Here is a 24,212-nt window from a genome sequence, read left to right as displayed (position 1 = left end):
GGCATGGGACTTGAAGAAGCCTCGAGAGGCTGACAGAAGACACAAGAGACAAATTTTAAGATCATGGCAACTTTCTCTTGCCATTGTCGCCTATTTCTCCTGCCGGGGCCCAGTTTCACTGGTCCCTGGCTGAAGCCTGGATTGCTGCCTGCAGGAGAATGCTTCCCAACCTATCAGGCAAAAGGACTGTTTAGATGACAGGAGAAGATAGTCCAGGCTAAGGTGTAAAAGCAGCAATCAGCTACTTTTGTTTTTTGACGTGATGCGTCCCAGACATTGGGAAAAGCTGCCTCAAAGAAAACCGAGGTCCAGGAAGACATCATTTGTCCTCCGCAGAGTTTAGTGGATCCCCAAACAAGTTCATAGGTTCACTGTGTGAAGAAGACACACCTGCTCATCTTACTTATCTCACAATTCACAAAAGCTCAAAGTCCGGGTTTCTATTAGGCCTATGGCTAGCTAGTCCCGACCCTTGGGCTACCAGATCAACTGGTCCTACAGTCCTGAAACAGAGCCCCAGGCTCTCAGCAGCCAATCGGAGTCGAGCTTCTCCTGCAGCCCGCCCAGAGGCCTGAGCCGGTGTTAACCCTACCCCTAATGTCTTCCCTCGCTGCGGCCCGGCTTTCAGCCTGCGCCCAAGCCTGGACTGAGCCTAACTTCTCCCTTTGCTCCGCCCTCCAACCAATCACCATCCCCCAATTTCCTTTGTCCCCGCCTTCAGACCCGCCCTGGCCCAGTCGCGGACTTGCTTTGCTCGGGCCCCACCCCTGGCCCGCCCCGCCGTCGGTGCGCGGCGGCCGGGAAGGCGCCTCCCGCAGTCGCTCGGAACTGCGGACCCGAGAGCTTCCCGCAGAGGGCCGGCGGTGGTGGGAGCGGAGTGGGTCGGGCGGGGCCGAGCCGGGCCGTGGGCCGTTTGGGGGCCAGGCCGGGCCGGCGGACGGCAGGATGGGCTGCACCGTGAGCGCCGAGGACAAGGCGGCAGCCGAGCGCTCTAAGATGATCGACAAGAACCTGCGGGAGGACGGCGAGAAGGCGGCGCGGGAGGTGAAGTTGCTTCTGTTAGGTGAGGCGGCACCCCGTCCTGGGACCCTTGACTCTCGGCGCCGATCCCTAGACAAGGACCTGAAAGTGCCTGGTTTGGACCCTACGCCTCCGCTTGGAAACCCCTAGGACCCACCCTTTAAGATTGGAAACCCTGGATTAGGCTAGATTTACAAGCCCAGTCCAGACTCTAGTTCAGACCCTCAGCTCATTCCTGATCCCAGACACCCCCAAACCAGAAGGCAAACCCTGCATGACTGTTCCCCCTTACTGTTCCGTCTCAGAGAACTCAGCCCATGCCGTGTATTTCCATACTTTCTTAGGCTTTCCTTAAACCTTCAGAACCCTACTGGTTCCACCGTCAAGCCCCACCTGTCCTATTTCTGTTGGCATGGGCATTCCTTGGGACCCCTGTCAAGCCCCGACCTACTCCCTCTTTCCCCTCTCCTTACTCTGGATCCTCTCTCCCCCACCTGTGCACTCTGACCTCTTAAGAGGGAAACTGACTACTCTCAAGTCCACTCTAGCGTGAATCCCTGTTCGAGCCTCTATTCCAGGTCACCAGATCTCTCTCTGCAGGCATCAACCCCCCCCCCCCCCCAATCATCTGCCCGTTTTTAAAATCTTCGCTCACACTCTAGCATTCTGCACCGGCCTGCCCCAGGTAGGCCTTGATAGGAGGAGGGGAACCAGACAGGGGCTGGAGCTGGCCGAGGCTGAGTTGGGCAGACCCCCTCCAAGAGGCGGGACTGAAGCCCTGCTAGCCTCATTGGGGAAGAGGGGACAGTCCTCAAGCATCTGTGGGATCTGTGGGAAGTTCCATTCCCTGGGAATGTGTTTCCTAGTTTCCAAGGCTTGCCTGGGCCGGGGCCAGGGGAGTCTGGGCAATAGGAGGGAACATGGAGGAGTTAGCGTTGTAGCCACTTCCAAGGCCAAGAAGATGGTGGCTGCTGGGATGGGGTGGGGAAGTGGAAGTAGCGAGACAACCGACATATTGCTGCCCTTGTGTGCCTCTAGATACCTGCTGAGGTGCTGGGCTTCTCATACTCGGGGCTGAGAGGCCTGGGATATGGCCTAGGAAACTGAGTGGACCTGTTGGTTCCCAAAGGAATCCTGTGACGGGAGAGTGGTGGGTGAGCTGAATGAGGGCTTAGTGGGAGTCAGCTGCCTGTAGCCCCGTGCGCTCTCAAGCATCCCAGCTAGGCTTTGGCAAAGGCAGTGGGCCTGATGGTTGTGTCCAGTCTCCCAGCGGGAGTCAGAGCGGTTCCTTGTGGAAGGCTGACTTGGGAAGATAGGGGCCTCCGGATCTTCTAGGGAGGAAGGCCCTAGCAGCAGCAGTAGCAGCAGCAGCAGCAGCAGCAGTAGCAACAGCAGCAGCGTAGCAGCGTAATCGGCTGGATAGTAAGTGGGGGGGTGTGGCCCCTCAGCCCCAGGGCCGCCTTGGGGCCTGCAAGCTATGAAAAGCCTGGCCTTTTTTTTTTTTTTTTTTGCCAAGCCTGTGGCCGAGGAACAACATGTATGTCTTTACGGATCCATCTGTTGACTGTCCCGGCGGACCCGGCCTGGGGGCACAGCCCCGGAGGTTTCAAAATGGCATCCGCTCCGCTGCTGCCGCGGGGAGGAAGAGAAGGGGCGGGAAGGGGCGGCGGCCCAGCCTCCTGGGCTGCTTTGCGTTGGGCGCTTGCCTCTTCCTGTCTCTGCTGCGAGTGCGGCAAGCAGTGAGTGGGTGTCGACGCGGCGGCGGCGGAATGTCCGTTGTTGCTGGGCCCGGGGAGGGCACTTCCGGGATCGCTACCTCCCAGTGCCCAGGCTGAAGCCCCCTACCAACCTCTCCCAGGTTTATTGCAGTTATTGTGGTGGCTAAGGAGGTGTGGGTCTGGACCAGAGAGCCCCGGGGGAAGAGGGTTGCACAGGACTCCTGGCCTGTTCTGTAATGCAGGCTTCCTCTATCCTGACAGGCTTGCTCCTTAGAGCCCAGCTCAGCTTTTAGCCCGGGCTAGGAGGGACCTGGTACCCCTTCCTACACTAGGGTGGCAGCAATCAGTGTTGTGGGATCTAGCTTCGCACTTTTTCATGGAACAGTCTGTCCCAGGATCCTGTCCCTCTGGCCTTTCCTTCCTCCAAAATGGAACTCCTGGCTTGTGTCAGTACCCACCGGAGACTAGGACACTGCAAAGGGTGTTGGAGCGAAGGGTCAAGAGCTCTGCCTGAAATGGGCAATCTGGTCTGTGTGACCAGTCTGTCATTGCTCTCCAGGATGGGGTCCTGACCTGAGTTATCCACTTCCTCATGAAGGAGTAAGGTGACAGTGGGAGAGTTCTGGGCACCAGTTCTGAGTAGTAGGAGACTGTCCAGGCAACGGGGACTCAGGCTGGGCAAGTGCCAGTCCTCCCTCCTAGCCAGAACCACGCCTGCTGCCCCACCCGAACACTGTCTCCCTCTATGCCCTGTATCCCTGCCAGCAGGCAGGCACGTCACTGTCATCAGAGACAGATGTGGTACACACTAGCAAGATAGTTTCCTCTGGCAGCTTGGTGTGTCAAGTAGAGAAGCTGATACTAGTTTTCCTGTAGAACTCCTTCAGCCCCCCCAGTTCAACCTAACTTACTAGCTAGGCCCTGTTAGACTTTGGGGTTCTGGTGACGGCCTGAATGGGACACACCAGGAGAAGCCATGTCCACTGTGGGCTCCATGGAGGCTCAGAGTACAGATGGTACGTTCTGTCTCACCAGGGGACTTTGTATCTTCCCTACTTGGTTCTTTAGTATTCCATCCATGAATCTCCAAGAATCTTTCCTGAAGTCCCACCAAGGCTGATGCAGCGTCTCTGCTCCCTGGGTTCCTGCTTTCCCCACTGGAACATAGTTTTGGCCCTTGAGACAACAAGGCAAGGCTGCGTCCTTCTCTTGTGTGTTGAATGAAGGCTGTATTTGGTGAACTTGGTTTGGTAGCGGTCACTGGGTCCCAGTTTGGCACACTGTGAGCAGGTAACAAGTGCTCATTGGAAGACCAATGACTAAGGCTGAGGGGATGCTGAAAGAAAAGTTCTTAGGCCCTTCTTGGCCCCATCACAGGCTGTGCAGGCGCCTCGGGGACAGACCTTGCCTCTGTTGCAGAGCTCTTGCCCAGTCTCAGGGCATAACACACAGTAGGGACTATGTGGGAGAGAGTGGCTCTACTTCACCTCTGTTTCGGAACAGCAGAACTCCAGCCAGTGACAGTTTAAGCCTCTGAGAGCGCCGGGGCTCAGCCTTGAGCAGCTGAGCAGCGCTGTAGGAGCTCCAGGAGCAGGTACTGCTCAAAGCCAGGGCTTAGATTTATAAAAGGGAAAGGAAGGAAGGGAGTTTTGTAGCCTGTGTCCTGACTGTGTCTCTAGCAAAAGGTGGGCATTCTGTATTGGTGAATATTAAGTATGTGTGTAGGCCAGCAAGCTCCTGAACACATCATGGAACAGGCCACAGCTCTTGGGAGTGGGATAGAATACATGAGACTAAGAGAATGAAAATACAACCCTGGGCTTGCCAGCTGAGAGGTAGAGGAAAGAGCTAGCCTGGGATCCTGGCTGGCTAGGTACTGGGAAGGTTCTACTGAAGGGGCTTCCTTGAGGAGTCCCTAGCTAGCTTGTGAAATGAACACCACTGGCCCATGAGATGGCTCAGCGTTGGCCAATGCCAGGCAGCTGGGGGCAAAGGGACCCAGTTCACCAAGGGCACGGAGACAGGAGATGTGGCACTAAATTCCTAAGACTTTGGTGAAGGTCTCCTGGCGTGAGGCTGGGGGCTTACCCTGTCTGGACAACCCCAGGGGTCTTATAGATATATGTTAGAATCCTGGGGCTGGAGAGATGGCTCAGTGGTTAAGAGCACTGACTTCTAGAGGACCCAGCACCTGCATGGTAGCTCACAACTGTCTGTAACTCCAGCTCCAGGAGATCTGACACCCTCACAGACACACATGCAAACAAAACACTAATAATGCACAAAAAAAATAAAGCTAAAAACGTTAGAATTCCGGTTTCACCTTCTGCACTGGTTAGAAATTGGCTTCAGCTGAAGCCGGGTTTAGAGAGCTGCAGTTCAGGGGCTGTGGACGTAATGGGTCAGAGCCTGGAGGTAAACAAACACACAAAAACAGATGAGGGCTCCTCCACCAGCTGACAGAGCTGCCTGGGTACACTGTGGGGACCCTCCAGGGAACTCCCTTCCCTACCCCCGGGAAGCTTACAGCAAGTGGGAGGCCTGATCTCTGGGGGCCTAGCCTTGGGGGTGTGGCACAGCTCTTCGAGCCAGGTGGGCTGGTGCACTGGCAGTTCCCCCCCCCCTTAACCCACTTCTCCCCTGCTGGAGCTCATTAGCACTTGAATGGGGGGCTGGTCCGCTTGGGCCTCCAAGTCTCTTCCCACCCCTCCCCCAGGCTGGGCAAAGCTTTGTCTGCCCAGGCAGGCCTGGATGAGCTCCCACGCTGGGGGGGCGTGGGGGGGAGTGGTCCAAGTCATTTCTAACCTCCTGTCTGAGTCTTAGCCTCGCCCATCACTGAAGTACTTGTACAGCCAACATGAAAAGCTGTAGAGTACCCTGGGCAGGCAGAGGAATCCATAGAGACTAGGTATTTTAAGGGCTATTCCCAAAGAGGGGAATTGGGACAGCTCAGACAGGGCTATCTCAGATGGGTGGATGGACTTTGAACAGAGTCAAACAGGTGCCAGTACTGAGAATGAACTGCTGCCATGGCTCCGGTTGGCCATCCAGCCAGCTGCAGGGCACAGGCCTCCACACAAGCCCTCAGGCAGCATAAATCCACCTACTGCTGTCAAGTCAGAAGCCTAGGCTGCCAGAGCATCGTCAGGGCTCCTTTGGGTCTGTGAGAGCTTGTCTGTTGACCCTGCGATCTGAGAAGTAAGGTGAACATTTGTCTACCAGGTATCAGCCGGGGTTAGAGCTGTGGCTGAGATCTGTTCTGCTGAGGTCTGCAGGCCTCTTTAGCACGGGTGGATGGGGCTGGGACTTGGAGCACTGGAAAGCACCCCCATCCTCTGTATCCTGCCCTCAGTCTTTGTCCCTCACTGTGTGTCTCTCACTCCAGTTGTTTCTGAAAGTCACAGGTTCACTTGGCAGGAAAAGATAGAAACAACTTTGTTTCCTCGAGGCTTTTAGCCGCTGAGGGACCAGGGCACCCCACCATGAGCACCAGCTGAGGGTGAAAGGCGTGACCTGCCTCCACTCACCTTGTGCTGTGGGCCACTGGGATGGGGCACGGGCTTGGCAGCCTTCTCAGCAGCTCTGTGGGTCCAACTTGGGAAGTCATTAGAAGAGGAAGGAGTCGGTAAGGCTATTGCTCATGGATCATCTCTAAGAATGTTCGTCAGGGCGCGCTGGCAGGAGTGAAGGATTGAACCCTTTAGTGTGCCCCTGGTACCTGATGCCCTTCAGGAAGCCCCTGCCTCAGCTACAGGTGCAGGGTGGGGCCGCCCCTGTGTAACCACACCCTATCTTTTGCCTAGAGCTCTTGTTCTTACTAAACCCAACCCCACCCTCAACCTGTTGGTGCTTCACTGGGTCTGAGCCACTCTTGGTGGTTTGGGAAGGACTATCTTCCAGGGCTGAACAATGATAGACTGCCCTTAAGGGTTGGCCCTCAGGATTTGCATACAAGGCCCCGAGAGGGTGCCAGGCCAGTTTTGAGTAAAAGTGATCTCATCGAAGGCTTGGTGGGGAGAAGGTGTCTTTGAGCCTGGGAGGATGCTGCCCCCATCCCAGAGTGTACAGAAAGGATGTTGGTTGATGGCAGTACCTACTGTGCCCAGGTAGGAGTGGGGACAAGAAGTCATGTAGCTAGGCCTCTCAGGGAAATGGTGTCCACATCAGAGAAAAAGGAGGAAGCAGCTGGGAGAGGAGGAGCCCAAAAGAGGAAGAGGCCAGAGGGCTGCTTCTGCTGGTGTAGAAGTGTGCGTCCTGAGTCACCTAGGCCTTTGGCAGCCAGAAGGCCTAGAAGGCCTGAACCTGTCGAAGCCCACCTGGGAGCTTCTGCAGGCCTCCCACACTCCATCACCAGGTTGGGGCCGGTCTAGGTGGTAGCCTTGTCCTTGTCCTGTCCTAGCAACTGCTGGAGCCAGGATGTCAGAGGCAGGCGGTGCTTCTGAGAAGGAGTCTAAGCCCCTCCTTTGGCCACAGGAAGTGGTGGCTGGGAGAGGGACACCAGTGGGAGGTCCAGCAGGAAGGCCAAAGCTTCTCTTGGATTCCTGAGCGGCCATTGCCCTCCAAGCAGGAAGGCCAGCCACAGACGGAGATGAATGCCTGGAAGTGGAGCAGCGGCCCCATATTAGCTCACTCCGGGTTTCCCCTGCCTGGGGGCTGATGAGGTGCCCTCAGCCCAGCCTAAGGTTCCCCCATCACTCCTTGATGAACCTGGGTACCTTCACTGTGCCTCAGTTTCCCTTCGGCTCATAACAGCAGGTGCCTAAGATTGGCTATGGCTATTTTATGTGGCTCTGGACTCTGCAGTCTATTTAATCTTGTGAGGCTGAGGTAGGCTTTATACCAGTGCTTTTTCCACTGATGGAGAAACTGAGGACATACAAATAGAGATTCGAGAACGACTCAAGCTGTCATTATGCACCTGTCTAACCATTGTTGTAGGCTTTGGTCCCCGTGCCCTGCTGCCAGGATTGGTGTTTATGGGAGGCTGGTTCATGTTTGTGCACCTATACTCTGTGAGTGCTTGGGGACCTTGCCTTGAGGAGTCTTTTGTTTGTTTTTGTTTTCTCAGTGTAGCCTTGGCTGTCCTGAAACTCCCACTGTAGACCAGGCTGGCCTTGAACTCAGATCTGTCTGCCCCTCGAGTGCCGGGACTAAAGGCATGCGCCACTTTTAAAATCGTGCACTACCCGGTACCTTGAGAAGTCTTAAATCCTCTTTCGCCCTGAAAGGTGAAACTCCTGATCTTGTTTCAGCCTTTCTCCTGTCCAAACAGAAATCTACCTGCTGGCAGGGCTCCATTCTATGTGCGACAACTCCTGAATTCTTTCCCACTCTTCCTCACAGCCCCTGTTCTTACAACACTAATGTCATACTCAGGAACTTAGCATGTGCCTCCCCTGTTGTGCCTCTTTCTCTCCTAACCTCCAGTCTGAGGGAAATGGACTAGACCAGAGGAATGCTGAAAGTCACTGTAGTTTCTGTTGGTGGCCTCTGGTGGGAATTGGCCAGACTGGCGGAAAGGCAGTCTGTTCCTTCAAGGCTTAATGGTGCTTCTGTGATGACAATTAGCTCAGTGGTGGCCTCTGTGTAAACGGTACTGTGGTGGCTGAATGTGACTGCTGTGTGGGCCAGTAGCAATGGTGTCAGATGCTCATGCTTCTTGACCCTCAGATCTCAGGTCTGTGGCAGGGTGGGGCCTTATCCCTCCTGTGGGAGATTCCAAGGGATTCTGCTATGTTATCAGAACAGGCCCTCTTGGCTAGGAGGCTGTGCAGAAAGCACCGACCATGTTCCTCCTTATCAGCCAGGCGTGGGTATAGAAGGACCCAGTTCCCACACAGCTCACTGTACCATCGCAGGCTGCCCTTGTCTTGGTGCTCAGTGCTGGGGACACGGACAACTGTTGGCTTGAGTGGGGCCCTAGGGCAGTTTGGGAGGGATGCTGCTTTTGGCAGGCCTCCGGCTGGGCACATTCCCAGAAGGGCTGTATTTCACAGATGGGGACACTGAGGCCCAGGCTGCAGGCACCTAACCTAAGGTAATTCAGAAGAGGCAGCCACTGTTCAGGCTCTTTGAAAATAGCTAAAGGTAGCCGGGCTTGGTTGTGTGTACCTTTAGTCCCAGCACTCAGGGAGGCAGATGTAGGTGGATTGCTGTGAGTTCCTGTGTAGCCAAGGCTACACAGAGGAGAAACCAAAAAATGAAGAAAAAAAAAAATAGCTAAGGGAGAATTGAAAAACAAAAATCTTCTTGAAGAGAGAGGTAGCAATGACCTAGGGCTCGTTGAGCAGCTCCAGGCTCTCACAGGTGGTAAGGCCTGCAGTCTGAGGAGGCGTTGGCTGGCTGATTTATTGGGGCATCTGGTAGAAGAAGGTCGGGCCACAGTCTTTGGTGGAATTGTTGCAGGATCCTTCCAACACCCCCCCCCAACATGACTGTCCTGAGACTCCAAGGAGGGCTTTTAAGGGGGTCAAAGAACCGCACCTGGAGGAAGGAAGAGAGGCCTGGGGTGGGGCTTAGAGGGCCTTTGTTTGGCCGGGCCCTCCTCCCTCCTTTCTTCCCTTCTGTTCCCATTGTTCCTGTGTATTCAGACTCTGAAGCTGGCTGGGGGCTTCCCAGGGAGGAGGTTGTGGCTGAGGGTCTTGGCACCTCCCCCCAGCCACCCCTAGCTGGGAAGGCTGCTTTGCTGAAACAAAACATTCCCCATGCTGCCCAGCCCCCACCTCCTCTGCTTTGTCTCTGGCTGCTGGGCTCCCCCTGGTGGTAGCTGAGACCCTGGGCTGTAGGGCAGGGAGGTGATAGGATCCACAATGACAGAGGCAGCACAGCACTGAAGATGTGGCACCTCCTTAGTCGCTGGACTACCTTCAGGGTGGGCATACCAGGGCTCAAACACATTTCCACTGCTGCCCCACTGGGACTGTGGCAGAGTGGGTGTGCCTGGTGCTGTGGCTTTGAGCTGGGCTGCTGCCCAAGCCTACCCTGTGGTCCCAGCTGCTCTTGAGAATCTCTGCCCTCGGGCTGCCACGTCAGCTGCCTATTCTCCATAGCCCAAGAATTCCAAGGGAGCCCACTAGCTCAGGAGCTGCCTCCAGGGGCAGGCCAGGGCGGGGGAGTGGGGCCTTTTCCAGCCTTCCGAATGTGTGGAGTCAGTGGACAGTGTCAGCTGGAAGGCTTCTGGACAAGAAGGAGGCACTATCTCTGTGGAAGTCCTGCTGTGTGGAAGAGAAGTGATGGGCGCAGGGCGAAGTGCCAGCAGCAGGAGTGGGTTCTCTTGTCCTGGGTCGCGCTGTGTCTCAGCAGGGCATCCTCCCTGCTCTGTATCAGCCTGTGAACCACTGCTCTTTCTCTGAGTCTTCTGAGGGGCTCTGCTTCAAATGATGTGGCTGCGGTACCCCACTATGTGCCTTGCTGTGATAGGGACCAGAGCAGCCAGTCATTGTACGCTATAGGAAGTGATGTTTGAGGGAACCTGTACTCCTCCATCAAGTAGGAGAATAGTGACAACCGACTTCCTTCCTTCTGGAAAGGGTCTCGCTACGTAGCCAAGGCTCACCTTGAACTCAGTATCTCCCTGCCTCAGCCTACTAGGTGCTGGGTTTATAGACATGTGCCACCATGCCAAGACACTAGTAAAAACGTTTATTAAAATATATATTTTTTTAATTTAATTCTTGGAGAATTTCATACAATGCTTTTTTTTTTTTTTTTTTTTTTTTACTATTACTACTTTTATTATAAGCGTATGTGTGTTTGCCTGCATGTTTGTCTGCATAGCACATGGTTGGCCTGGTACTTCAGAGGCCAGAAGAGGGCGCCACATCTCCTGGAATTGTGGTTACCCATAGTTGTGAGCTGCCCTGTGGATGCTGGGAACCAAAGTAGGGTATTCTGGAAGAGCAGGCAGCACTTCTAGCTGCTGAGCCATCTCTCCCGCCTCAGGGATAACTTATATGCACACTGACCTTAGGTGAGGTGCATCAGGAGGACCTTTACATTCATTCAGTTCTCAACTCTCCTCCTGTTAGAAGAATGCATTGTTCCATTTCACAGATGAGGTGCCAGAAACCTGGGATTGCTGAAGCTAAGGGAAATCTCAGGGAGGATCAGTGTAGGCAGCAGGGTTGGGTAGATCTAGCTTCCCCTCCCCATCCCCCTGGGGAGGAAGCTGACCCAAAAGTAAAAGGTAGCCTGGCTGGCTTCTTGAAGAAACTGAGGCCAGAAAGGACAACAGTGGGTTCCAGCCTCTATGCAGATCTAAACCTAATGTAGGAGTTGGGGGGGGGGGGTCCAAGATGGACACTTAGCAGAGTCTTAGATGCTGGGCCCTAGATGAACCTGGAGTGTCTGAACTTGGGCCCATCTGTGGTGAGGCGTTTCCAGTCCTGCCTGGCAGTGAGACACTGCTGTCTTCCTCCCAGTGTGTTCTCTCCACAGGAGCTCAGTGCTGCATGTAGAAACAGATGTTCTCTGCAGAGCAGCCTCTGAGAGTACTGCCTTCCTGCGGTGGGCCCAGCAGCTGGACTCAGGGAAAAGCTATGGAGGTGTTTTCTTTGGTGGGAGAGGTGTAGCCTAATGGGAAAATCAGAGCCACCCCCCAGGGAACCTCTGTGGATCCCCACTGGTCTGATCTGGCTGGGGGTGTAGCAGCTGGTGGGCACAGGGGAGGCTGACTCCTGCTGCTGTCTGCTCAGCAGGCTCCCCTCCCTGCTGGCACCTCTGCTTCAATACGGGGAAGCTCTCCCTGAGGTAGACACAGGGCCGCCAGGGAAGCTGAGTACAGGCAAACTCCAGGCCAGATGGTAGGAGTAATGTGCCGTGATAGAGAAAGGGCCGTTGGTGACAGAGAGGAGTGATGTGCCCCCAGAACTTCTGGAGCACCAAGTCAGTGGCCTACCTGAGCGCCAGGGACCTCACCACACTTTTCACTGGGCGTCTGGTTTCCTATGCCTTCCCCGACTCTATCCTGATACCTCCCTACTTACTGCTTGGTTGCCAACTGCGCCCTTGCCCTGCCTCTCCCTACTTCCTGCCTGCGTCACAGCTACTACAATGACAAATGGACATCCCTGAGTCCCAGGGATGGAAGCTCCCCAGATGTTTTGTCCACCTGTCTAAAGGGGCTATGTTTGCAGTGACCCCCACCCCCTTGCTAGATACAGAAAGTGCCCTAACTCAGAACTTGAGAGGCCCGAGAAAAGGAAACTGAGGCGTTAGGGAAATGTGGAAGTAGGCCTTCAGCTGGCAGAGGCAAGAAGTGTAAGAACCTGGTTCCTGGCTTGGCTTGCTCAGGTGTGGCCCCCTTGGTGTCTGCCAGCTTTGTTAAGGAAATCAAATACAAAGTAGGTTTGTACCGTCGTCCCTGGCACTGGAATGGGTAGGACACGGCAGCTCCGAAGACAGTGGTCAGAGGATTAGATTACCCTCTTTACCCACAATGGCCAGTAGTGAAACCAGTGTCTCATATAGCCAGGATCTCCAAAGTCATGGAAGTCAAACCTTTATCTGAGATTTCCTGTGCCCAGGACATCTGCTGCCGTTACCTCCCCACCTGTCCTGGAGACTAATCATTATGATCTCTCTTACTCAAGTTTTCACATCTTTAGCCTCTCCTACCTGAATGAGGCCTCAATCCTGGCTGAGACTGGTTCTTCCTCTGTTTCAAGATGGCTCCCCTTCTGTTCTGTGGAAGCAAGTGGGAAAGCTAGCTAGTTGGCCTTTGTGCTCTTTCTCCTCTAGGTAGATATTGAGACCCTGGGTAGTATGGGCAGGCTTTACAGGCCTCTGAACACCCCTCTGGGCTTGTAGAATGTGAAGGAGCCTCATTCCACTGCTGTGAACAGCGCTGTTTGGTGGGATGACCATAGCTCACACCCAGGCAGTATGCCAAAACTGGTATTTCTAGTGCCTAGGGCTAAGGCCAGAGAAAACACTATCTCAGAAGCCTGCCCAAGGCCTGAAGGTTTGTACTATAACAGTTCCCACACCATCCTGGGAAGCAAACTTGGGGCAGTTGGAACCTCAGTGATTATAGGCACCTGGCAACATTGGTAAGAACTCAGACCTTTCCCCTCAGAGCAGCTGCCAGATTGGGAATGTACCTGGACCTACTCTTGTGAGAGTCACAGCTGCGCCTCCATTTCCCCAGTGAGATCTCGGTTTGGATAGGGAAAGCTGAGACTTGATGAGGTCTATCAGCGTGTCCTGCTTCTACTTGTTTGGTGCTGCTGCCTGAGCGCCTCAGAGACTGGGGCCTGAGAGAACACAGTGACAGGGATAACTGGGCCCAGGCACATCCGATCTTTAGGAGAAGCTATGTGCAGAGTGAGGCGGGATACCCACCAATGGGACTAGCTTATGCTGCAGCTCATGTCTCACGTGTGTGTGTGTGTGTGTGTGTGTGTGTGTGTGTGTGTGTGTACACGTGTGTACGTGTGTACCTGTGTACGTGTGTACGTGTGTACATGTTCCTTGAAACAGGGTTTCTATGTGTAGCCCTGGCTGCCCTGGACTCGCTTTGTAGACAAGGCTGGCCACGAACTCAGAGATCCACCTGCCTCTGCCTCCTGAATGCTGGATTAAAGGTGGGCACCACCACGCCTGGCTTATGTCTCACTTGTTAAAGATGGAGGTGAGAATGGAGCCTACCTCAGGTATGCCTCGAAAATAAAAGTTCCTAGTAGGTGTAGGTGGGCGTGGTAGAGTGCTTTCCTGGTATGCATGAAGCCCTGGGTTCAGTTGAACCCCAGCACCACATAACAAACTAGGCCTGGCTTGGCTGAGAGATGGCTCAGCAGTAAAAGCTGCTCCTTGCTCTTTCAGATGACCTGAGTTCAGGTCCCAGCACCCACCTCAAGTGGCTCACAGTCACCTCTCAATTCCTCTCTAAGGGATCTAACCCTTCTTCTGCTCTCTGAGGGTCCCTGCATGCTTGTGCACCCCTACCCCCCATATATACATATAATTATACAAAATACAAAGATAAATTTTTAGATTAAAAAAAAGGCAAGGGAGCTGGTGAGCTGGCTCAGCCAGTGTTGGCGCTTGCCATCAAGCTGGACAACATGAATTGGATCCCTGAGACCCAGACGCCAGGAGGAGAGAACTACCTGCTGCAGCTTGAATGCACGCACACACGCAAACACGCACACACACTGGCTCAGTGTACTAGAGTATTTGCTTCTCTTGTAGAGGACCCAAATTTGGTTCTCAGCAACCAAGGCCCATAACCACTTTTAGCTCCAGCTTCAGAGACGGAATCTTCTAGAAGCCTCTGTGGGTATCTTCACTGACATCCACATATTTATAGTCATACACATAATCTAAAGTGAATAGGGCTGGAGCACGACCCAGCTGCTCTCCCCAGGGACCCAGGTTCAGTCCGTGTCTACAACAGTGGACACCAGGCACACATGGGTTGTAGGCCTACATGCAGCCGAAACAACCAGACACATGAAGTGTAAATAAAAGAAAGCTATTTGAAATGTTGTGTGTATGAGCATTTGGCTGTGTGCGCGCATGCGTGCGTGTGTGCATGCCCGCACGCCCACGGAGGCCAGAAGAAGGCATCAGAGTCCCTGGTACTGTGTGACATATGGTGAACCACCATATGGGTGCTGGGAACGAAACTTAGGTCGGTCCTCTGGAAAGACAGTAAGTGCTCTTAACCACTGAGTCCTCTCTCTAGGCCAAGGTAGAGTCTATTTATACCGTACTCTGCCTACATGTGCGCCTGCAGGCCAGGAGAGGGTAGCAGGCCTCATTATAGATGGTTGTGAGCCACCATGTGGTTGCTAGGAATTGAACTCAGGACTTTTGGAAAAATGGACAGTGCTCTTAACCTCTGAGCCATCTTTCCAGCCCCCAAAATAAAATCTTTTTAAAAAGTATAACAAGGCAGGCTGCAGAGATGACTCAGAGGTTAAGAGCACTGACTGTTCTTCCTGAGGTCCTGAGTTCAATTCCCGGCAACCATGTGGTGGCTCACAACTGTCTATAATGATATATGGTGCCCTCTACCAGTGTTTAGGCACACATGCAGGCAAAATACTGTATAAATAATAAATAAATTAAAAAACAAAACAAAAAAAAAGTACAAGCCAGGCAGTGGTGGTGCACACCTTTAATCCTAATACTTGGGAGACAGAGACAAGCAGATCTCTGTGAATTCGAGGCCGACATGGTCTGCAGAGTCAGTTCCAGGACACCAATGCTAAACAGAGAAACCCTGTCAAAAAAACAAACCAAACAAACAAAACCAACCCTGTAACAAAGGTGGGGTGGGGCAAGCCTCCAAACTTAAGAGCTTGGGAGGCAGAAGTAGGCGTGTCTGTGAGCTTGAAGCTAGCCTGGTTTAGTAAGAGCCTGCCTTAAAATAATAATTGGGGCTGGAGAGATGGCTCAGAGGTTAAAAGCACTGGCTGCTCTTCGAAAGGTCCTGAGTATGATCCCCGACAACCACATGGTGGCTCACAACCATCTATAGTGAGATCTTGTGCCCTCCTCTGGTGTGCAGGTGTACATGCAGGCAGAACACTGTATGATAGATAGATAGATAGATAGATAGATAGATAGATAGATAGATAGATGGATGGATGTCATAATAATTGAAAAAAAAAAAACTGGCTATGTTGAATCACACAATTGTAATTCCAGGTGGGAGGATCAGAAATTTAAAGTCATCTTTGGCTTCATGGCAAGTTTGAAGCCAGCTGGTCTACATGAAACCCTGTCACGAAAACAAACCAAAACACAAAAAACCCACAATAGGTGTAAAGCATCACCTGGCACACAGTGGGTGCTTGTCGCAGCTTTGCGTCGTTATTGCTGGTGGTGCTATTGTCATGTGTTCTCCCGATTATAAGTTGACTGTCCCTGAGTTCCCAAGTTTGACATGTCCGTAGACCCTGTGAACTGCTCGGCGAAATAGACCTGGGCTGCTGTGACCAGAACACGGGGCCAGGTTTACCCAGTAAAGGGAGCGCTATAAGCAGGAAGCAAGAGGCAGGTAGTACCTGGCAGGCACAGGAGTGAGAGCTGGCAAAGGGGCAGGAGCAGAGTAAACCTGGGCAGAGGCTGGGAAGGAGAGGAGGATAGGGCCTCATCTTGGCATTGTGGTACCATCTTGAATGCTGGCCTCCTGATCCTACACGGGGAATGTACTCGTCTGAACTTCAGTGTCCTCTGTAAGATGGGACCAGAAAAGGTATTTGCCTAACGGAGCTGCTGTGGCAAACATGGGAGAGACTAGCAAACCTCAGAAGCAGTCATGGAGAAATGAGGACAGGGGCTCTGCCAGGCCAGAGAAGCTTGAGTCAGAGCTTGTGTACGTGTGAGAGGGAGAGAATGTGTGTGAGTTTCTATTTTCCATCTGTTTAGGACAGAGCTGGTCCAGAAAGCAGAAGGCTGCGCCTTGGGCAATGGCCAAAGGACAGGAATGTGACTTTGTGGCCCTTGTGAGTTGCTTAGCAGCTAAATCTCAGGGTTTGGGGAAAGGAGGGGTTCCTGCCCTTTTGCCATATGCAGGGTACCTTCCAGCCGGCTCTGCTGAAGTACACAGAGTAGCAAGCCTGTATATGTGAGAGCAGAGACTGTGGACTGAAATCTAAATCCCTGAACTCGTGCGGGCCCAAGGTAGCCGAGCCCTGCTTGACAGTGGAGCTTAGGAAAGCAGAGGCCTGCAGGGAGTCTGCTGCCGGGCGGACGCTGTAGGTTTCCTTAGCCACTGTGGCCCCTGCGAGCCACACCTGTATCTCACCGTGCCACTGATGGGTGGAAGGTAAGAAGTCCCTTCAGGGCTGACGGCAGCCTGTCTGCCTGCGGAGCCCCTGGGCCTGTTCCTGACCGTCTATCCCGTCTGTTCCAGGTGCCGGGGAATCAGGGAAGAGCACCATTGTCAAGCAGATGAAGTAAGTGGCGTCTGGTAGTCCCCACACTTGGATCACTCTCTTCCTCTGAGCTATGCTGTCACCCCTGCTTGGTCTCCACGCGTCCCAGAGTGCCTCATTTCCCACTTAACATCAGTATACCTCCATGGGGCAGGGGTTGTTCTCTGTCTTTGGAGCAGGTCCCTGCAGTCCCAGGCAGCCATGTGATTTCCTGTGGTTTGTGGACGTAACCTCTGTTTCTCAGGATCATCCATGAAGATGGCTATTCAGAGGAAGAATGCAGGCAGTACCGTGCGGTTGTCTACAGCAACACCATCCAGTCTATAATGGCCATCGTCAAGGCCATGGGCAACCTGCAGATTGATTTTGCTGACCCCCAGCGTGCGGTATGTGCATTTTCCCCACTCCCTCTCCTTTACCTGTCTCCCAGAAGCCTTCAGGGCAAGTCTTGTCCTAGAGAACCTGAGAGTACCCCCGCCTGGGCCCCATTCCCTCTAATAGTCAGAGACAGGGTGTGTTCCTTTACCTGTCTGCCCTCCTATTTTTCTGTGCCCAGGATGATGCCAGGCAGCTGTTTGCACTGTCCTGTGCTGCTGAGGAACAAGGTATGCTTCCTGAAGACCTGTCCGGTGTCATCCGGAGACTCTGGGCTGACCATGGTGTGCAAGCCTGCTTTGGCCGATCACGGGAATACCAGCTTAACGACTCAGCCGCCTAGTGAGTACTGCAAGAGGGCGGGTGTGGTAAGGGGTCCCAGGGCACACAAGCTGATGACCCTCTGCTGAGGTTTTGGTGGTGGGTTGGGTGAGGGCGCTAAGATGGCATGGTATTGAAAGGCCTGGAGAAATGACGGCCACAGTGGCTTTCAGGCTACTTTAGCCTTATCTGTCTTTGCACACAATCATTCTGAAGAACATTTGCAGCCACCTGCTCTGTGCAAAGTGTCAGGGACACAGTGATGAGTGCAAAAGACAGGTCCTTAAGCAATGACAGCTGAAGGTGTCAGTACCACTGGGGGGAAGCCCAGAGGAGGAGCAGCCTCGGCGGAACTGTGAGCCAGAGGTAGAAAAGAGAGGCGGGGGAGGGGGCTTAAGGCAGGGGCATGGTGCATGCAAGCTCTAGGCTGTCATTAGGGACACGGGAGTTCAGGCCTGCTGCTCAGAGGCTCACAGATGAGGAAGGGGCTGTCTTTGAGGTGACAGATGTGTGTACAAGCTGGAGCCTGGACTTTGCTTCTGACCTTTTCTGGATCCAAGCCAAGCCCAGGATTCAGCTGGAGAATCACAGAGTGTCCCGGGAATCCCACAGGTACCACAGGCTTGGATCGTTTAGGTTGGAACCTAGTCTTGAATCCCCTGCAGTCCAGCCGTGCATCAGGACTGAGGCAGGGTGCTGAGAGGAGCTGGGAGGCGGTAGGAGACATCAAAACATCCTAAGTACTGGACGGTGTCACCAGAGAAGTGCTAGCTGACCTCTCCCTCCCTCCTCCTGCTTCAGCTAGCCAGCCAGTCCCCAACTTCCATCCCCTTCAGGTCTCTACTGTTCATTCAGTCCTGAGCCCACTCAGCAGGAGTAGACAGACATCTCCCTGATCAGGATTCCCAAGTCCTGCTTCCATCACATGAACAGGCTCCCTCTGCCTTTCGAGGCCTAACGGCCCTGTGTCGTCCTCCACCCTCAACAGTTTTAGGATCACAGCCAAATCTGTAGAACCTCCAGGCTTCAGCACTGCCCCGCCCCGAAATCATGGGTTTGGCTATCAGCTGAGCTTGTGGGTTACAGAGGCAGGGAGGGGTGAACCCTAATGGTTGACAATCCGAACTACTTCAGTATCCCCAGTTCTCAAGGAGGGTAGGATGGAGCCTTTTCCAGGCCCTTCCCACTTTCTCTGACTTCCTGTGTTTTTATTCCCCAGATATTAAACTGTTGCATGCTCAGCCCTGCTTTAGAAGTTGGGGTTCAGTGGTCACCATAGGCCCTGCTCTGCCAGATGCCTTTTGCCTTGACAGGCTCATTGAAAGGACGGGTGTGGGTGGAGCTTAACCGGGAGTGGTGTGCTAAGCCTCACCTCAGTCCACTAAGACCACAGTTGAGCAGAGGGTCCCTAGGGTGAACCCACCTGTTGAGAAGGAGGAAGTTGGTTGGAACCCACCTTGAGGCTTCCAGGCCAGGGGCTCCATCCACAGGGGATGGGACTTGGTATGCAGGTCACAGCAAGTGCGTCATGGTCCCCCGTGGCCCTTCCTGTTATTCTGTTCTATCCCTGCTTCTCTGAGATCATTTCCCTTTGGCCTGGTTTGGCTGGCTGCTGGCCCTAGCACCCCTGCCCCAAGAACAAAAGACCAATAGAGGGCAGCCACTTCAAGGCCCAGAACCAGCCTGAAGGCACATCGGGGATATTGAGGCAGACAGAGAGCGGGGCCTTGGATCCTGCCCTAGAGGCCCTGATACTAATTAAAGGCACTTGTGATGAAGAGCCCCAGGGACCTCTGCCAAGCAGGTGCCGGTGCTCCCACCTCACCTCAGATTTTATTGAGTTAGGCAACGGACCCACTGGGCCTGGCAGGCTCCAACATGTTTGGTCCCATATGAAAGGACCACACCAGGTTGCTCTGCAGTGGGTACCTTAATTACACCGATTATTATCTTGAATCTCTCCCTGGAGGACAATTTGTTCCCTCCCACTTTTCACCTGTAGTTTCAACATTCTGATTCCCGTTGGATGCAGGTCAAGTTAAGACCCTGACTGCTAAGGTCCCATTCTGCAGGTGGGAAAGAAGGGGGCTGAGCCCATGTGTCTTTGTTTCATCCATGATTGGGACACAGGCAGGCAGAGTGGGGTACCCCTGTAATTGCCGCCCTCGGGGCTGAGGCAGGGAGGATCATGGCCTTGAGACTAGACTGGACTACATAAACCAGACCCTACCTGGAGTAAAGAGGAGAAAAAAGCGGGACTCTGTCTTGAGGTCCATGTCAGGATGCTCCCTTTGGCCTGTCTGATCCTGTCCTCCCTCTCTGCAGCTACCTGAACGACCTGGAGCGAATTGCACAGAGTGAGTACATCCCTACGCAACAGGATGTGCTGCGCACCCGTGTGAAAACCACGGGCATCGTGGAAACACATTTCACCTTCAAGGACTTGCACTTCAAGTGAGTGGGTGTGGGGGCAGGGTTAAGGGCAGGACCTGCTAGCCGCCATTGGGCACAGTTCCCCAGTCCCTCTGAGGGTCCTCAGGGTTGTATTGGGAGAGCATGTCCTCACAGTTCATCACCTAATTTATCAGTAGTGACCTCCTGCTCATAGCCTCTCCTGCCTCGGTCCCATGTGCTCCAACCCGTCCCTTTGACCAGACTCAAAACCAGGATTGCAGTGAGTGAGGGCGGATAACTCCATGGTGGCAGCTGTGCCACCCTGGCCAGGCCTCTGTCCTCAGCTCGCCGACCTGTGAAATGCAAGATGCCTCCCATAGGGCTCTCTCCCTGGAGCTAAGTTGACCCAATGTCCACAGGATGTTCGACGTGGGTGGTCAGCGATCTGAGCGCAAGAAGTGGATCCACTGCTTTGAGGGCGTCACAGCCATCATCTTCTGCGTTGCCCTGAGCGCCTATGACTTGGTGCTGGCTGAGGACGAGGAGATGGTAAGAGACCAAGAGAGCCCTGGTGGCGGGGACAGAGCCTGGTAGGCGGCAGTTGGGGGCCAGTCCCGGCATCGCATCGTTTCCTTAGAACCGCATGCATGAGAGCATGAAGCTGTTCGACAGCATCTGCAACAACAAGTGGTTCACCGACACCTCCATCATCCTCTTCCTCAACAAGAAGGACCTGTTTGAAGAGAAGATCACACAGAGCCCCCTGACCATCTGTTTCCCCGAGTACACAGGTGGGACCCTGGGAAGACCGGCTCATGGGAGGGGCATCGGCCGTGCCAGCAGGCACCACTGGGGACGTAGCCCACGGATGCCCCCATCTGGACAGAAGGGAAAACACAGGACATAGGGTACCTCTCTCCTGCACACGTGGGCCTCTACCCTTCAGCACGTGCACATACATGGGACACGTCCCTCACACAGCACGCGCACTTACACAGGAACATGATGTGCACGTTTTCCATGCTGGGCTTGCGTGTGCACAGATGCTTGCTGAACTTGCAGGAAGGAGCCCACCTGCCCTCAGCATATGGAAGGAAGTCTTCGTTTGTCTTCCCTAGGGGCCAACAAGTATGATGAGGCAGCCAGCTACATCCAGAGCAAGTTCGAGGACCTGAATAAACGCAAAGACACCAAGGAGATATACACGCACTTCACGTGCGCCACCGACACCAAGAACGTGCAGTTTGTGTTTGATGCCGTCACTGACGTCATCATCAAGAACAACCTGAAGGACTGTGGCCTCTTCTGAGGGGCAGCGGGCCTGGCAGGATGGTAAGTCAGAAGGAGGCAAGGCAGGGTACTGGGAAACAGCGTAGTGAGACCCTTGAGTTCAGAGAGGGCATGGGGCTGGGGAGGTCCTTTGGGAGTAGTGAGCCTGGAGGGGAAAGGGTGGAGCAGGGCAAGCAGGGACCAGAGATCGAGGGAGGGAGAAGGACCTGGCTCTCCCCTGGGCAGAACTAAAGAACTATTTTATTCAGTGTTCTTTGGAGGAGATTGCCTCCCCTCCACCATGTCATATTAGCCTAGTCCAGATGCAGAAGGAGACCCAGGCATCCCAGTGCTCACAGCTTTGCACTTGTCCTTAGACGTCCGTGCTCAGACCGGAGAATCCTAGGCCCAGGCCAGCCCCCCTGGCCCTGGTGTACATGCAGTGGCCGAAAGTGTCACTGATACACCCGGTAACCCAGCAACAGAAGCTGGCCCCTGGGCACAGCTGTGTCCCTGGTAACAAATAGGTGGGGGAAAGGTCATTGTCTGGAGAGGCGGGGAGCGCTCTCTGACCCAGGCTGTGTCTTTCCTCCACCTCCAGGGCCGCCGCCGACTCTGTTCCCTACTACCCCCCTGAGGAAGACGGAGTCCAGAAGACCATGCTCCCTGCCTGTCCCCCCGGCTGCTTCTCCCATCTTTTTTTCCTCTGTTCTCAGCTCCCCTGTCCCCTCCCTCGGCTCTAGACTTGGGGGAGGGGTTGCCACAGGCCTCCCTGTTAAGCCCACCCTTGTCCGAGGTCGGGCATGGCCATGGTACACCCTTCCTGGGCATCTGTTCTGGTTTTCTAACCGTTGTCTTATTGTGGGGTGAGGGGGGAGCGCATGCAGAGTTTCCCAAGGCCTGTGTCTGGAGAGGTATCCACTTCTCCAGCCTAGACCCCCAGCTTTGTCCAACACCAGCCCTGGCCCGAGTCCAAATGTTTACAGGGAGCCTCCCGCCTGCCCCACCCTCTGCCGCTCGGAGGCCCCAAAGGAAAAAGCACAAGACATGTGAGAGACAACGCCATTCCTGGAGAGACAGTCCACCTGCTTATTCTCGTAGCTTTAAAAAAAAAAAGAAAGAAAGAAAGAAAAGGGAAAACAAAGGAAAACTGCAAGCCTAGAAAACTCTTTAGAGAAACCTATTTAAAACTGTCAGGTCCTGACCAGCATACGCCCCCACCCGGCCCCAGCCCCCTTCCAGTGATTCCGTGCCTTGAGTGTGTCTGCGTGTTTACACCTACCCCTCTTCGGGCGGCCCCCTGCCCTGCCCTCCACGGAATTGGATTCCAAGGGCTGTTCCAGACAACTGCCAATGTCACTGAGGGCCCTGCCCTGAAGCCCTGGGCCCAGGCTCCATTAACCTAAATGTAGCTCCTTAGCGCTAATCTAGGAACCGCCGCTGCCTGCTGAGGGGCCAGGCCCCTCATGCCCTCGCCCCAGGCCCGGGTCCTTCAGCGTTGAACACTTCCTTGCTTTTTTCACATGTTTTATGGAATTGTTCACATGATTTGAAATAATAAAATGTAGAAAGAAAACAACTGCCGGATGTTCTTTTTCCCTGGGGACTGAGCAAGAGGAGGGTGGCTTATTCCCCAGTGACTCACCTGGGATGGGACCCTGGACATTACCTGCCTTGTAGGCAGAGCTCCGTCCTAATTCTGCAGGATGAGGCCGCGAGACCCTTAGCTTTAGTTTGCTGTCTGGACTGGTCAATGTGCCTGTTAGAGGCAGTGCAGCTACTGTTCCGAACTGTGCAGTTTGGGGCCCTGGGGCAGCCTTCAGCCCTGCAGAACCTTGGGGAGGGTTCTTGCCAGTTGGGAGTGCAGAAGGACCTAGCTAGTCTTTAATGCAAAAGAGTGGTTTTTTTGTCTTTCTGCCACAGAGACCCAAAGACAGTTTAAAGGGCTGAAGTCACACAGATAAGTGGGCTCCACCCTTTGACTTGACCAACCATCTCAGCTAGGAGTGGTGCCACATGCTTCTAACTCTAGCCCACAGGAGGCGGAGGCAGGAGGCTGACCAAGAGTTTCCACAACAGCCTGGGCTACACGTTGAGATTCATAAAAACCAACCAAATCACCTCCAAGGCTCAGGGAACCTATGTAAAAGTGTGACAAAGAATATAAGAATTGCAAAAAGGTAGAATGTTGTCGAGCATTTTCCAGGCTGGGTGGTCCCGGTCAACATCCGGGTCATAGAGGGAGGAGGCGGCTCACCAGGTCCCAGCTCCCCCAATTATTTACAGATACTGAGTGGCTGAGAGAGGAAAGGAGACATTTTCTTCAGTGTTGGAGCCCCGAGATAAGTAAGGCATCCATACTTCTGGAAGCAACCCTGCTGAAATTCTTTGTGTCACTTTAAAAAAAAAAAAAAAGAAAGAAAGAAAGTGGATGGGTGACTAGTTGGAAAAAGGAAGGAGAGTAAAGGGGGTTAATAGGATAAAAATGCATTTTTATACATGTTGAAACGTCACAATGAAACGTGTTATGGAATAATGCATGATTAACATATCCTAATAACCGTTTTGTAAAAAGTACATAATAATAAGGGCCAGAATACCACTTCGCCAAATCAGAGGGGTGGGGGCAGGCTGTCACGGCAGAGTTCGTGGGGTCTGTCCTTGGCTGCAGTGGAAGGCTGACTTAGAAAACAAAGCTGAAGGAAATTCTGGGTGCCTGTGAAATGGGCGTGGCGGAGTGCCGAGCTGAAAGCCTGAGTTTTCTTCCAGGAACAGCAGGGGCAGCCGCGGGCTGAGCCTGCTCCCCGGAGGACTGGGCGAAAGGCCGGCCCCGACAGGGCGGAGCTCCGAGGCCGCTGCCGTCGGCCGCCAGGGGGCGCCACAGCCCGTCCTCTCCGCGGCCGAACTGGTCACGCAGGCTGACGTCACCGGGTCCCGTGGAGGACGCCGGACACAAAAGCAGCTTTGTGTGGCACCGGAGCCTCCTCGCCGCGCAGCCTGACAAAGCGGCCGGGTCCTGGGGCGGGCGGGGGTCGGCGCCGCGGAGGCGGGGGAGAAAGGGATTGGACCTGGGGCCTGGGACTTCGCCTGCTTACACCTGTCAGTGGCCACAGGCCACCGGGCCTCTGATGCTGGCAGGAGATGAAAGGCTGTGGTGGCGGGTCGGAAGGAGCGCCTGCTTCCTTAGGCCGCTCCCTCGCCCCAGTTCCTCAGGCCATTCCGGCTACCT

General features: G+C 54.1%; 1 protein-coding gene across 1 annotated transcript; it reads left to right on the top strand.

Moving 5' to 3' along the window:
• Positions 1-806: 806 nt before the first annotated feature.
• On the top strand, positions 807-22,562 carry Gnai2 (G protein subunit alpha i2). The gene is made up of 9 exons (XM_055629684.1): positions 807-1,063; positions 16,603-16,645; positions 16,869-17,010; positions 17,181-17,341; positions 19,646-19,774; positions 20,134-20,263; positions 20,352-20,505; positions 20,833-21,046; positions 21,585-22,562. The coding sequence occupies exons 1-8, from the start codon at positions 946-948 to the stop codon at positions 21,021-21,023; spliced, it is 1,068 nt and encodes a 355-aa protein (XP_055485659.1). The 5' UTR covers positions 807-945; the 3' UTR covers positions 21,024-21,046; positions 21,585-22,562.
• The last annotated feature ends 1,650 nt before the right edge of the window (positions 22,563-24,212 follow it).

This window comes from Psammomys obesus, unplaced genomic scaffold (genome assembly GCF_907164565.1).
Source record: "Psammomys obesus unplaced genomic scaffold, mPsaObe1.curated_primary_1811, whole genome shotgun sequence".
NCBI lineage: Eukaryota > Metazoa > Chordata > Mammalia > Rodentia > Muridae > Psammomys > Psammomys obesus.
The sequence above is the reverse complement of the archived record's forward strand: the minus strand, read 5'-3'. Positions and strand labels throughout refer to the sequence as shown.